Source organism: Mustelus asterias, chromosome 1 (assembly GCF_964213995.1).
Source record: "Mustelus asterias chromosome 1, sMusAst1.hap1.1, whole genome shotgun sequence".
Lineage (NCBI taxonomy): Eukaryota > Metazoa > Chordata > Chondrichthyes > Carcharhiniformes > Triakidae > Mustelus > Mustelus asterias.
The window spans coordinates 2,301,936-2,316,968 of NC_135801.1; the positions used below are offsets into that span (position 1 = coordinate 2,301,936).

Consider the following 15,033-nt stretch of genomic DNA (forward strand, 5'->3'; position numbering starts at 1 on the left):
ACCCGAATATCAGAGGCCGAATGGAAGAAGCCAGAGAGTGGTTGTGGAGGATTGCTTCTCTGAGTGGAGGCCTGTGACGAGTGGTGTGCCGCAGGGATCGGTGTTGGGTCCATTATTGTTTGTCATCTATATCAATGATCTGGATGATAATGTGGTAAATTGGAATCAGCAAATTTGCTGATGATACAAAGATTGGAGGTGTAGTGGACAGTGAGGGAGGTTTTCAAAGCTTGCAGAGGGATTTGGACCAACTGGAAAAATGGGCTGAAAAATGGAAAATGGAATTTAACGCAGACAAGTGTGAGATATTGCACTTTGGAAGGACAAACCAAAGTAGAACGTACAGGGTAAATGGTAGGACTCTGAAGAGGGCAGTTGAACAGAGGGATCTGGGAATACAGCTACAGAATTCCCTAAAAGTGACGTCACAGGTGGATAGGGTCGTAAAGAGTGCCTTTGGTACATTGGCCTTTATAAATCGGAGTATCGAGTATAAAAGTTGGAGTGTTATGGTAAGGTTATATAAGGCATTGGTGAGGCCGAATTTAGAGTATTGTGTACAGTTTTGGTCACCTAGTTACAGGAAGGATGTAAATAAGGTTGAAAGAGTGCAGAGAAGGTTCACAAGGATGTTGCCTGGACTTGAGAAGCTGAGTTACAAAGAGAGATTGAATAGGATTTATTCCCTGGAGCGTAGAAGGATGAGGGGTGATTTGATAGAGGTGTATAAGATTTTGATGGGTATAGATAGAGTGAATGCAAGCAGGCTTTTTCCACTGAGGCTGGGGGAGAAAAAAACCAGAGGGCATGGGTTAAGGGTGAAAGGAGAAAAGTTTAAAGGGAATATTAGGGGGGGCTTCTTCACGCAGAGAGTGGTGGGAATGTGGAATGAGCTGCCGGATAAAGTGGTAAATGCGGGGTCACTTTTAACATTTAAGAAAAACTTGGACGAGTTCATGGATGAGAGCGGTGTGGAGGGATATGGTCCAAGTGCAGGTCAGTGGGACTAGGCAAAAAATGATTCGGCACAGACAAGAAGGGCCAAAAGGCCTGTTTCTGAGCTGTAATTTTCTATGGTCCTAGAGCCCAACTATTTGCTATTTTGGCATTGTGAGGATATGATATTTTACTCCAGGTGTGATTCTATTGACACACTCGGAAGCTTCTATCTAAAAAACTTTATTTAACAATACAGCTCAACTATAACAAATAAATTAGCTTAACATTTACCAATTGAAATACTTAAACATGACAAGATACAGTTCTTAACTGCTAACCTATCCCTGTAAGCTCAAATTCAAGCAATATTTCTCTTACAGACTTAAAATCCCTCTTCAAAGTCAGTTAACAACACACAGGCTTATGTGCTTGTACTTGTTAACAGTCCAGAGTCTTTTCAATATCCCTGGAGAGAGAAAGAGAGAGAGAGAGAGACAGAGAAATACTCTTGCTTTTTTCAGAACCAGGCAGAAACTGACTGTTTTAAAACAAAAGAGAAACTGTGTATCTTCCCTGCAAGCTTAGCTCCTCCCATTAGCACATGATTCTGTCTCTTGTCAATCAACTGAATTCAAAACCCTAATCTGAAACACCAAGGGAAACATAAGTAAACACAAATGCATTAACTTTGTTTAGGCAAACACACCATTAACTAAATCGTTATCCTGCATTCTCAACATTTGAGCTGCCTGTTACCCAGACAAATCAGCACTGTGTAAAACAACTGAATTTTAAACATACCCTTTACAAGAAACATGATAAAAATACATTCCTTAAAGGCACAATATCATCACATCTCCCATATTCTATATTTCTAAAAACACTCCAACAACAACACTTTGCTTTTCGAGCACCCGTATTAAAAGAACAAAGAAAATTACAGCACAGGAACAGGCCCTTTGGCCTTCCAAGCCTGCAACAACCATGCTGTCGGCTGAACCAAAACCTTCTACCCTTCATATCCCCCTATTCCCATCTTATTCATGTATTTGTCAAGATGCCCCTTAAAAGTCACGATCGTATCTACTTCCACTACCTCCCCCAGCAGCGAGTTCCAGACACCCACCACCCTCTGTGTAAAAAGACTTGACTCGTACATCTCCTTTAAACCTTGCCCCTCGCACCTTAAACCTATGCCCCCGAGTAATTAACTCTTCCATCCTGGGAAAAAGCTTCTGACTATCCACTCTGTCCATGCCCCTCATAATCTTGTATACTTCTATTAGGTTGTCCCTCAACCTCCATCGTTCCAGTGAGAACAAACCAAGTTTCTCCAACCTCTCCTCATAGCTAATGCCCTCCATACCAGGCAACATCCTGGTAAATCTTTTCTGTACCCTCTCCAAAACCTCATAGCAAAACATCCCAAAATGCTCCACAGGAGCATAACCAAAACGAATTGACACAAAGCCCCATAAGGAGATATTAGAACAGTAAAGTTTTAAGGAGGAGGGAGATGGAGAGATTAGTGAGGGAATTCCAGAGTTCAGAGCCCAGACAACTGAAGGCATGGCCACCAATGATGGAGCAATTAGGAACAAAGATATAACTTACAAGAGAAAAATACCTACTTTACACTGTATTCGATTGGGTATCACCAACACAGGTACAGTAATAGCATCACAGATACCGGGACTTCCGACTGGATCTTCGTTCATACTCATGTGCTGTTGGTAATCATTGACACTCGGCTCTATCAATGAATGTAAATGCAAAAAGAATGCAGAATACTGTCAGTACAACTATGTAAAACGTCACAACACTCAAGGTTAAATTAACTAAGACTCTCCAGTATCATTACTGAATAAGAATATAAGAACATAAGAAATAGGAGCAGGTGTAGGCCATCTAGCCCCTCGAGCCTGCCCCGCCATTCAATAAGATCATGGCTGATCTGAAGTGGATCAGTTTCACTTACCCGCCTGATCCCCATAACCCCTAATTCCCTTACCGATCAGGAATCCATCTATCCATGATTTAAACATCTTCAACGAGGTAGCCTCCACCACTTCAGTGGGCAGAGAATTCCAGAGATTCACCACCCTCTGAGAGAAGAAGTTCCTCCTCAACTCTGTCCTAAACTGACCCCCCTTTATTTTGAGGCTGTGCCCTCTAGTTCTAGCTTCCTTTCTAAGTGGAAAGAATCTCTCCACCTCTACCCTATCCACCCCTTCATTATCTTATAGGTCTCTATAAGATCCCCCCTCAGCCTTCTAAATTCCAACGAGTACAAACCCAATCTGCTCAGTCTCTCCTCATAATCAACACCCCTCATCTCTGGTATCAACCTGGTGAACCTTCTCTGCACTCCCTCCAAGGCCAATATATCCTTCCACAAATAAGGGGACCAATACTGCACACAGTATTCCAGCTGCGGCCTCACCAATGCCCTGTACAGATGCAGCAAGACATCTCTGCTTTTATATTCTATCCCCCTTGCGATATAGGCCAACATCCCATTTGCCTTCTTGATCACCTGTTGCACCTGCAGACTGGTTTTTTGCGTCTCATGCACAAGGACCCCCAGGTCCCTTTGCACAGTAGCATGTTGTAATTCTTTTCCATTTAGATAATAATCCAATTTGCTATTATTTCCTCCAAAGTGAATAACCTCGCATTTGTCAACGTTATACTCCATCTGCCAGATCCTCACCCACTCACTCAGCCTGTCCAAATCTCTCTGCAGACCTTCTACGCCCTCCACACGATTCACTTTTCCACTTATCTTTGTGTCGTCTGCAAACTTTGTTACCCTACACTCAGTCCCCTTCTCCAGATCGTCTATATAAATGGTAAGTAGTTGAGGCCCCAGTACCAATCCCTGCGTCACGCCACTAGTTACCATCCGCCAACCGGAAAAGCACCCATTTATTCCGACTCTCTGCTTCCTATCGGATAGCAATCCCCAATCCACGCTAACACCCTACCCCCAACTCCGTGTGACCCAATCTTCTTCAGCAACCTTTTGTGAGGCACCTTATCAAACGCCTTTTGGAAATCCAAAAACACCTCATCCACCGGTTCCCCACCGTCAACTGCACTAGTCACATCTTCATAAAAATCCAACAATCATTGATGTGAAGCAGAAAGTCTTAAAGTTAGAATGTTCAATTCAATGCCAAATCATGAATATAAAGCAAAATAGAGAGGGGGAATGAAAGATGAATTTGAGAGATAGATAAGAGACAGAAAAAATGTTAATAACAATTGAAATCTGAAGGAATGAGACTCCACACTTATGCAAGTTAAGTTTCTTCCAATAAGATTGTTTTGCAGTAATTAAAACTCATCATGTTGTCAGCAGGGTATTTATACTGAATGGACAAGCCCAAGCTTTTTCTGGCAAGTTTAGTGCATATCTAATGAGTAAGTACCATAATCGCACATCCTTTATTTCAATGCCAAACCTATCAGTGAGATATTGGTGCCGAAGAGCTTGTGAAGGAGAAAGGGCCATGTCAAACAGCAACTTGCTCACTGTATATGTGTACTTGCCAGATCTTGCTATCCAATTTACTCTCCAATAGCAGTTATCTTTAATGGACAATCCAGCCCATTCATTGTCTTCTTTTCAGTTCTCACTCATGTAATCAGCCCTTGGGACTTGCTTTTAAAGAAAGCTTGTTGACGCTGCTACAGGGTCCTGCCCTCATGGTCTCAGACGACTGCCAGAAAGCTAATCTTCCCCATGTGAAGATGCAGACAGTCAGTGAGCTGAAGCAATGACATTCTGGCTGCAGGGCGCTGACACGTGGCTGCTATTCAAGCCATCTGGTCCAGCTGACAGCCAGTGGATAATGATCGAGAGGGTGAGTGGTGTTTGTGCAGACATTCTAGGAGAGGTCAGCACATACTTGTCCCATCACATCAATAACAACTTACATTTATGTAGTGCCTTTAATGTAGCAAAATGTCCTAAAGTGTTTCACATTTCACAGGAGCGATTATCAAATAAAATTTGACGCCTCGCCACATTAGGGGATATGAGGGCAGATGACCAACACTTGGAAAGAGGCAGGTTTTAAGGAGTGTCTTAAAGGAGAAAAGAGGAGTTGAGAGAAGGAGAGGTTTCGGGAGGGAATTATAAAACTTGGGCCCTCAGTATCTGATGACGTGCCAACAGTAATGGACCAAGCCCAAGCTTTATCTGGCAAGTTTAGTGCATATCTAATGAGTAAGTACCATAATCGCACATCCTTTATTTCAATGCCAAGCCTATCAGCGAGATACTGATGCTTATGAAAGTTAAGTTTCTTCCAATGAGATTACTTTGCAGTAATTAAGACTCATCATGTCGTCAAAGGGGTATTTATACTGTGAATAAAACCAGGGATACACAAGAGGCCAAAATTGGACGGAGCACAGAGAATTCAGAGGTTTGTAGGTTGGAGGAGACTACATGGGGAGGTTATGAGGGCATATCAGAATCTGAAAAGAAGAACGAGCACTTTAAAATCAAAGCATTGCTGTTCGGAACGTCAATGAAGGCCAGTGAATACAGTAATGGATGACGATGTGGAGTTGGGATACAGGCACAGGAGTTTGAGATGACGGCAATGTTAAAGAAAGATCAAAATCAGAGACCAGCCAGCAGAACATTGGAATAACAAATTCCATCACTTCCTATATTCCCATTCAGCAAGATTCAACATACCCTGCCCCACACCTCAGCGCCACACCCCTCACCAAACCCTATGTTGACTCTGTCCATAAACACTGGTGCTGCATTTCAAGTACAGATCTCTCCAGTTGCTATCCATCCCAAGCAGAGTGCCAAGGTCTGAGTTGGAGCCTGACATGGGGGGATTACCTGATGTCACGTCTTTGGGAGCATTGTCCACCTTTGAGGACAGTTCGTCTGTGGGATCATCTTGCTGTTGAGAAGATCCTAGACCAGAGAGATACAAAGAGAGAGAGAGAGAGAGAGTGAGCATAGGAATTAACATGGTGCAGAAATGCTACACATGATCAGAAAACAGTTCAGAACAATTTATTTGGAGGTTTCTTCCTAACCAAAATCTTTCATTATAATGAACCTTCAACATACTCTCTTCATGCATATAATATTCAGCTGTGACTCAGTAGCAAGTACATAATCGGCCTGACCCTCCCACTGGACAGTCAGGCTATTTCTTTTGAGGATAGTTGTGTGGTAGTCATTGATTTGATTTGATTTGATTTATTACTGTCACATGTATTAGAATACAGTGAAAAGTATTGTTTCTGGCGCACTATACAGACAAAGCATACCGTTCATAGAGAAGGAAAGGAGTGCAGACTGTAGTGTTACAGCCACAGCGAGGGCGTTGAGAAAGATTAACTTACAAACAGTGGGGAGCTGCTGTAAATCCTGCTGGAGTGAAATACTCCTGGTGGGATGGGGGGAGGGGGGGCTGCTAATGATATTTAAATTAGATGGAAATGCTCGTTTGCATGTGTAATGCAGCTCTGCGCCTATTTCCGGTGTGGAGCTGACGGCGCCAGAAATCTGGTGCTCGGAGATGCACTCGGGGTCGGACACCCAGCGCAGATTGCGCTAATCCAGCCCTGCTTAAATCTCTGGGAGAATTGCCCCCATCCTTTTGGAGCAGTCGTGTTCTGCTCGGTGCAGCCGAGATCTGAAGTTGTGTTTGATTGCATATTCGGTAATCCAGGGGAATGGACTGTTGGGAGATGAGATTGAAACCCTGTGGGGTGTGGTAAACGAGATCGGAGAATTCAGGCCATTGGAAATTGTTTAATCTTTCTGACCTCGTATCGTAAAATTTATTTTTGTTTTTTCAAAACTCATGGAATGTTGTGCTTTTTTTCCTGAATGAGCGATTGCTGTTGATGCCGACTGAGTTGAGTCACTATTGGAGACAATTGCCAGGTTAGATCATCGAAGGTGAAGACTGAAATCCCTCGTAAGAAAGATGGAGGTCAGTGAGATTGGTGGCTGACAGTGTTACTGATGACTGGGTGGCTTGTTGAGAAACTGTGGACTCTATTTTGGTTGCATTTGCCATTAATTATTCAGTGTGATGTGTTCAAACACAATTTGCTTGTTATTTCACATGTACCTCATAGCAATTGTGAATGTTAGAGCATAGGATAGATATTGGCTGCCATTCGCCAACCTTGTCTGCAGTTGGGATTCTTCGATCCCGCTGTGAATGGAGTTTTGGCTGTTGTACCAAATTCTCCGCTCTCGCTGGCAGCAGCAGTGTGGTAAACGAGATCGGAGAACTCAGGCCATTGGAAATTGTTTAATATTTCTGACCTTGTGTAGTAAAGTTTATTTTTGTTTCTTCAAAACTCATGGAATCTTGTGCTTTTTTTACTGAACAAGCGTCTTGAATATCAAACTTTATCTACTTTAAGCAAAACAGTATTAGTCCCTAACCAGGTCTTACCAAAAACTTGGGGTTTTGGCTTAGGATCATAACATAAAGCCTGTCTCTCCACAGATGGTCTCAGGGAAGCGAGGGATGAAGGAAGTGGGTGGGAAATGCAGTTGAAGTCTGAGATCAGCCTGAATCTTATAGACTGAGCTGGTTTGGTTTACTTCTGATGTTCTCTGATCTGCTGAATATTTCCAGCATTTTCTGTTTTTATTTTATTACAGGCTCTAAAATCTCCTCTTAGGGTTTGGCATCAAATGTTATTTGATAATCACTCCTGTGAAGCACCTTGGGACATTTACAGGCTGACAGGTGCTGCAAAAACACAAACTGTTATCATTGTTGGTGCAAGTCCAGAACAAAATGGTGCCTGACATCATTCTGTTCTGAACCCAACTTACGCTTTGCCATTTACTGAGAGCACGGATACTCCCAAAGAAACATTTGTCTGTCCAGACATTCAGTGTCTCCTATAAAGAGGTGTGTTTTGCTGCACCATGGTAAAAAAACACATTTATTATCTTAAATTACAAATCATGTTGGTGCCTTTTGTTTTTTGCCCATCTCTACTTCTGCTGTGTTTTCCTGAGAAGTTCTGATGTTTGTGGAAACAGAAATGGATCCAGGTTAATAAATGCATGATAACACAGAGGCTCTGAGTGGAGTTTATGACTATTAATGTATGTGTGACAACAGGACTATTGATATGCGAGCTATTCACGTACATATGCATGTGACAAGCTTCAATTGACCCATATAAAAAGGATTGTACGAACAGCTTATGATCATGAAATAAATATGTTTCTCAAGGTATGAAATGTCAAGGATCCACAAAAGAATACACAGAAACAGGCGGAGGCCATTCAGTCTCTTAGGGGTGTTCTTCCAGTTAAATAGACCATGGTTGATGTGCATCTTAACTCTATCTACCATACTTGGTTTTGTAACCCTCAACGATCTTACTGACAAAATTCAAGCAATCTCATATGAACCACAAACACCGGCCTGTTTCTATGCTGTAAAATGCAATAATTAAATGCAGGAAATTATGGAGAGGAATAATAGGGTTTTAGACTTGATGGAAAATCAAATAGGCTCTATTATGTACATGGCTTCTCTGAGCCCAGTTTTTCTCCATGTGCTGTGATTCTTTGCACCAACAAACACTCAAAGGAAAATCTGCCTAACTGCGCTGTCTCAAAAGAACCATGTCATTCTCTCAGTAAGAAGACAACCTGAAATCTCTGTTTCCATCTATCACAAAATCCTTTCCTTGACCACCCCACCCAAGCTCTCAGTTATGTAGACATGATAATGGATGCTGCACTATAGATCTTCATTATCTCCATCAACCTCAATAGTTCAGAAACTTCACTTGGACCCATTTTCCAGTCTGCCTTCCATTAGTGTTCTTACCTCCCACACTCCATCTGTAATATAACCCAAAAATTCTGTCTCTCAATTAGCTGCTTTTTCAATAAAGCAAAGCCCACGGATTGTTGTTTATTGATCCAGGTATTGTGTGAACACAAATAAAACAGGATAAAATCGTAATTATCATTTACCTTGATGCACTTTCCCACTTTTGGATTTAAACACAATTATTAGGTGCGGGTCATAGGCTCCGAGGCAAGGGCAGGGATGTCTGAACTGTCCAAGATTTCGACTTAACAAACGAAGGGATCATGATCAGTAAAGAATGAATGAAAGAGAGAGAGAGAGGGGGAGAGAGAGAGAGAGAATGACTGGAAGGAGGAAGGAAAGAGAGACAGATTTGCATTTTTATAGTGCCCATCACAACTTGAGGAAATTGGGAAATTCCAAAGATAACAATTGGAAACAAGACACTTTTATAAATTCATGTAGAATTCCATTGCTCCACAGACACATTCAGTCGCTGACATAATCACTTCATCTCTAAATCCAAAGCTGAAGTTAATCAGCTTTCTTGTGACCCAGGAATCAATAATTCTCACATTGCCATTGGCCTCGCTGTGACCTGTCACAGTCTGAAATCAGTTCGTCAATTCCATGTTCAGGCTCCTCTCTCAAGATGCGAGAAGAAATCAATTGATCTAAGTGAGTAGCCAATGAGAATCAGGACAGCATACATAGACCTTGCAAAAAAATTGTCCCTTGTTGAAAAGTTCATTAAAGGCACCGTCTTAAATCATGATGCTCTTTAACTCACTTTCCAAATACTTCATGATCATGTTGGCCCAAAATGTTGAATTTGTGTCATCATTTTTTTTGTGGTCGCCCAGATATTCGCTGGATTACAATTTAGTTATTGAACAACGTACTTCAGATTATTAAAAGGAATGATAAAATCCATAACAACATAAACTGAAGAAGTGGCAGAGAAATTGAACGATCCTGGGTTGAATTCAATTGGGTTGAATGAACTCTGGAATCAGGGAGGCCATTTAGCCTCTCGGGCCTGTTTTTTTATTCTTGCATGGGCAGCATTTATTGCCCATCCCTAATTACCTGCGAATTGAGTGGCTTACTAGATCATTTAAGATTCAACCACATTACTGTGGGTCTGGAGTCACATGTAGGTCAGACTGGGTAAGGACAACAGATTTCCTTCCCTAAAGGACATTAGTGAAACAGATAAATTTTTACAACAATTGACAGTGGTTGTGCGGTCACTATTATTGAGACCAGCTATTTTTTTCATTCCAGATTTATTATTTTAAATTCCACCGGCTGCTGAGCTGGGATTTGAACCATGTCCCCAGAGCACTAGTCTGGCCTCTCTTATAAGCTCAATGACATTGCCGCTAACTAGGTCACTATCTGCCTATTCTGCCAGTCAATGAAAAAATGGCTGGTATGTATTTTAACTTCAGCTACACTCACCTTGGTTTCACGGCTCTTGGTTAATACAAGTCTAGTGATTTCAGATTTAAGATCATTAACTGATGCTCCAACATCCACTGCTATTTGTGGGAGAGAGGTCCACACTTTAACCACCCTTTGTGTGAAGTGAAGTGTTTCTGAACTGCTCCCCTGATAGGCCTGGCTCTGAGATTAAGCTGATCTTCCCTTGTCCGATGTTCCCCCTCCCACAAGCAAGAAAGTTTCCCTCTACCTACTCTACTCTTCATATCTTACAAAATTATAAGTTCCTTCAGATTCCATGGAGGCAAAATTCATAAGAAGGAAAAGGAGGGAGATTATTAAACAGACAACATTGTCAGCCAGTTGTGTTTGGGAATTGTCTGGTCTTTGAGAGAGTGCTGCTTTCAATAATGGAGACAATGGCCAACACAGCCAGACATTTACAAACAGAGACAAACTGAACACTGATCACAACTCCTGGACATCCCAAGTACTTGATAATCAGTGAATTATTTTGGAAATGCAATCGATGTTATAATGGAGGAAACACTGCAACCTAATTATGTACAAAAACCACATTGAGCCAAATAATCTGTTCTTCATAATGTTGGCTGCAGTTAAACATTGAGCTGGACATTGTGAAGATTTCCAATGCTCGTCTTTACAACAGTGCCAGAGGATCATTTACTTTCATCTGAGAGGATCAATGGGTTTAATACCTCATCCAAAAGGGGGCACCATCCAACAGCGTAGCACTCCCTCAATACTGACCCTCTGACAATGCGGCACTCCCTCAATACTGACCCTCTGACAGTGCGGCACTCCCTCAGTACTGACCCTCTGACAGTGCAGCACTCCCTCAGCACTGACCCTCTGACAGTGTGGCACTCCCTCAGTACTGACCCTCTGACAGTGCAGCACTCCCTCAGTACTGACTCTCTGACAGTGTAGCACTCCCTCAGCAGTGATCCTCTGACAGTGCAGCACTCCCTCAGTCCTGACCCTCTGAGTGTGGTATTCCCACAGTACTGACCCTCTGGCAGTGTGGCATTCCCTCAGTACTGACCCTCTCACAGTGCGGCACTCCTTCAGCACTTACCCTCTGACAGTGCAGCACTCTCTCAGTACTGACCCTTTGACCATGCAGCACTCTCTCAGTACTGACCCGACACTGTGGCACTCCCTCAGTACTGACCCTCTGACAGTGCAGCACTCCCTCAGTATTGACCCTCTGACAGTGCAGCACTCCCTTAGCACTGACCCTCTGACAGTGCGGCACTCCCTCAGTACTGACCCTCTCACAGTGCGGCACTCCCTCAGTACTGACCCTCTCACAATGCGGCACTCCTTCAGTACTGACCCTCTCACAGTGCGGCACTCCCTCAGTACTGACCCTCTGACAGTGCAGCACTCCCTCAGCACTGACCCTCTGACAGTGTGGCACTCCCTCAGTACTGACCCTCTGACAGTGCAGCACTCCCTCAGTACTGACTCTCTGACAGTGTAGCACTCCCTCTGCAGTGATCCTCTGACAGTGCAGCACTCCCTCAGTCCTGACCCTCTGAGTGTGGTATTCCCACAGTACTGACCCTCTGGCAGTGTGGCATTCCCTCAGTACTGACCCTCTCACAGTGCGGCACTCCTTCAGCACTGACCCTCTGACAGTGCAGCACTCTCTCAGTACTGACCCTTTGACCATGCAGCACTCTCTCAGTACTGACCCGACACTGTGGCACTCCCTCAGTACTGACCCTCTGACAGTGCAGCACTCCCTCAGTATTGACCCTCTGACAGTGCAGCACTCCCTTAGCACTGACCCTCTGACAGTGCGGCACTCCCTCAGTACTGACCCTCTCACAGTGCGGCACTCCCTCAGTACTGACCCTCTCACAGTGCGGCACTCCTTCAGTACTGACCCTCTCACAGTGCGGCACTCCCTCAGTACTGACCCTCTGACAGTGTGGCACTCCCTCAGTACTGACCCTCTCACAGTGCGGCACTCCCTCAGTACTGACCCTCTGACAGTGCGGCCCTCCCTCAGTACTGACCCACTGACAATGCGGCACTCCCTCAGCACTGACCCTCTGACAGTGCGGCACTCCCTCAGTACTGACCCACTGACAGTATAGCACTCCCTCAGTACTGACCCTCTGGCAGTGCAGCACTCCGTCAGTACTGACCCTCTGACAGTGCGGCACTCCTTCAGTACTGACCCTCTGATAGTGCGACACTCCCTCTGTACTGACCTTCTGACAGTGCGGCACTCCCTCAGTACTGACCCTCTGACAGTGTGGCACTCCCTCAGTACTGACCCTCTCACAGTGCGGCACTCCCTCAGTACTGACCCTCTGACAGTGTGGCACTCCCTCAGTACTGACCCTCTGACAGTGCGGCACTCCCTCAGTACTGACCCTCTGACAGTGCGGCACTCCCTCAGTACTGACCCTCTGACAGTGCGGCACTCCCTCAGTACTGACCCTCTGACAGTGTGGCACTCCCTCAGTACTGACCCTCTCACAGTGCGGCACTCCCTCAGTACTGACCCTCTGACAGTGCGGCCCTCCCTCAGTACTGACCCACTGACAATGCGGCACTCCCTCAGCACTGACCCTCTGACAGTGCGGCACTCCCTCAGTACTGACCCACTGACAGTATAGCACTCCCTCAGTACTGACCCTCTGGCAGTGCAGCACTCCCTCAGTACTGACCCTCTGACAGTGCGGCACTCCTTCAGTACTGACCCTCTGATAGTGCGACACTCCCTCTGTACTGACCTTCTGATAGTGCGACACTCCCTCTGTACTGACCTTCTGACAGTACAGCACTCCCTTTTTACAGACCCTTTGACAGTGCGGCACTCCCTCTGTACGGGCCCTCAGACAGTGTGGCACTGCCTCCATACAGTACTGGGCATGTCAGCCTTATCTTTGTTCTCCAGTCTGTGTAGTGAGTGAACAAATGAAGTCAGTTTCACAATTCGTTTCATTGCACAAGGCCTGGTATTGATCACCTAGATGCAAATTCATGTCATTACAAAACAGTATGTTTCGAAGACATTTTGTACCAATAGCTGAAAAGCTTCATGTCGCCTATTGACCTCTGGCTTCGAGTTTCCTTTTCAGTAAATTTACAATCTCGACCAGTACCTGTGCTGGAGCTCAGAGTCTAGCTGGTGATAAGTAAGGACCCATAATGCTGATTTTGGACTTCATTCATCTTCAGTTCGCCACCCTCTGTGGGAAATCAGCAGCTCTCGATTTCCATCTTTATCCATTTGGCCGCTGCATCAGTTATGAAAATCCCACACAAACTGCAGACTCCAACTTGCCCATAATCTTGGCTCAACCAACACATAGAACAGACTGCAACCTACCAAAGGCAGATTTGCAAACCCCATGCCATCCAGCACTGTCACTACGCCTTTCTCTTAAAATAAGCCTCTGATGGCTAATTCCACATTCTGCTGGTACATTTAAAGTCTTTCCCTTAAGGAATGCTTAAGAGATAGATAGATAGATACCCTACAGTGCAGAAAGAGGCCCTTCGGCCCATCGGGTCTGCACCGACCACAATCCCACCCAGGCCCTATCCCCATATCCCTACATATTTTACCCACTAATCCCTCTAACCTACACATCTCAGGACTCTAAGGGGCAATTTTAGCATGGCCAATCAACCTAACCTGCACATCTTTGGACTGTGGGAGGAAACCGGAGCACCCGGAGGAAACCCACGCAGACACAAGGAGAATGTGCAAACTCCACACAGACAGTGACCCAAGCTGGGAATTGAACCCAGGTCCCTGGAGCTGTGAAGCAGCAGTGCTAACCACTGTGCTACCGTGCCGCCCATAATTAAGTATTGTTCATCATCCCATTTTTAAATGAATCCCCTTTAGCAGCCCAGGAATACTGTGATCAATCGCAGACTCTACCCAATGAATTCAATCTCTTCAGGAAGTGAAACACCAACAGCTAGAACCTCCAAGAAAACAATGCTGGATCAAACATCTCCTCCCTAAACGATAAATTTCTGAGTGGTTTAATCACCTCCTTGTACTAAAAATGCCTATCAACAAACGTTGCTGCAAAGCTCAAACATAATCATTACTTCCAGAGATCCAACTCCAGCTTCTCTATCTTTAACCATACATTTTTCACAATTTAACAACAAACACCATTACTTAAAAAAAAACCTCTCCTAATCTGTGAAACATAATTAACTGAAACTCTGGATTAATATTGATAATTACGAACCATTTTGAAAGAGTGACTAAATATGTTTCCACTGGCAGGAGGGTCAGTAAGCAGACAGACACTGATTTAAGGTAATTGGCAATGAACCAGAGGAGGAGGTGAGGAGCTTTATTTTTATATACGCAGCGAGTTGTTGTGATCTGGAAGATGCTGCCTGCAAGGGCGGTGGAGGCAGATTCAATAGGAACTTTCAAGATTGAATTAGATGAAAAGGAAAAGATTACAAAGCTATGCGGAAAAGCAAGGGGGATGGGATTAACTGAATAGCTCTTTCAAAGAGCTAGCACGTACACAATGGGCCGACTGGCCTCCATCTATGCCATAAGATTCCGTACAGCACCTTTCAGACTTTAACAAGTCCAATTAAATACATTTGAATTGCAGATAATATTGTAATGTAGGAAAAGTGGCAGCCACATTGTGCACAGCAAGCTCCCACAAACAGAAATCTGATGATGAGCGGATAATCTGTTCTTTTTGGAGGGTGATTGAGGGATAACTATTGGCCAAGTCACCAGAGAAAACTCCCCTGTTCTTCAAAAGCCTGT

The 15,033-nt window shown here is 44.2% G+C and overlaps 1 protein-coding gene across 4 annotated transcripts in view; it reads right to left on the reverse strand.

Moving 5' to 3' along the window:
* The window catches only part of LOC144487037 (B-cell scaffold protein with ankyrin repeats-like), a 244,024-nt gene that overhangs the window by 194,125 nt on the left and 34,866 nt on the right, over positions 1 to 15,033 (reverse strand). For all 4 annotated transcript variants that reach the window (XM_078205325.1, XM_078205242.1, XM_078205185.1 and 1 more), the window contains exons 3-4: positions 5,810 to 5,887; positions 2,571 to 2,692 (exon numbers count right to left, since the gene is read on the reverse strand). In XM_078205325.1, the coding sequence (XP_078061451.1) occupies positions 2,571 to 2,692; positions 5,810 to 5,887 (200 nt within the window). The remainder of the gene's footprint in view (positions 1 to 2,570; positions 2,693 to 5,809; positions 5,888 to 15,033) is intronic.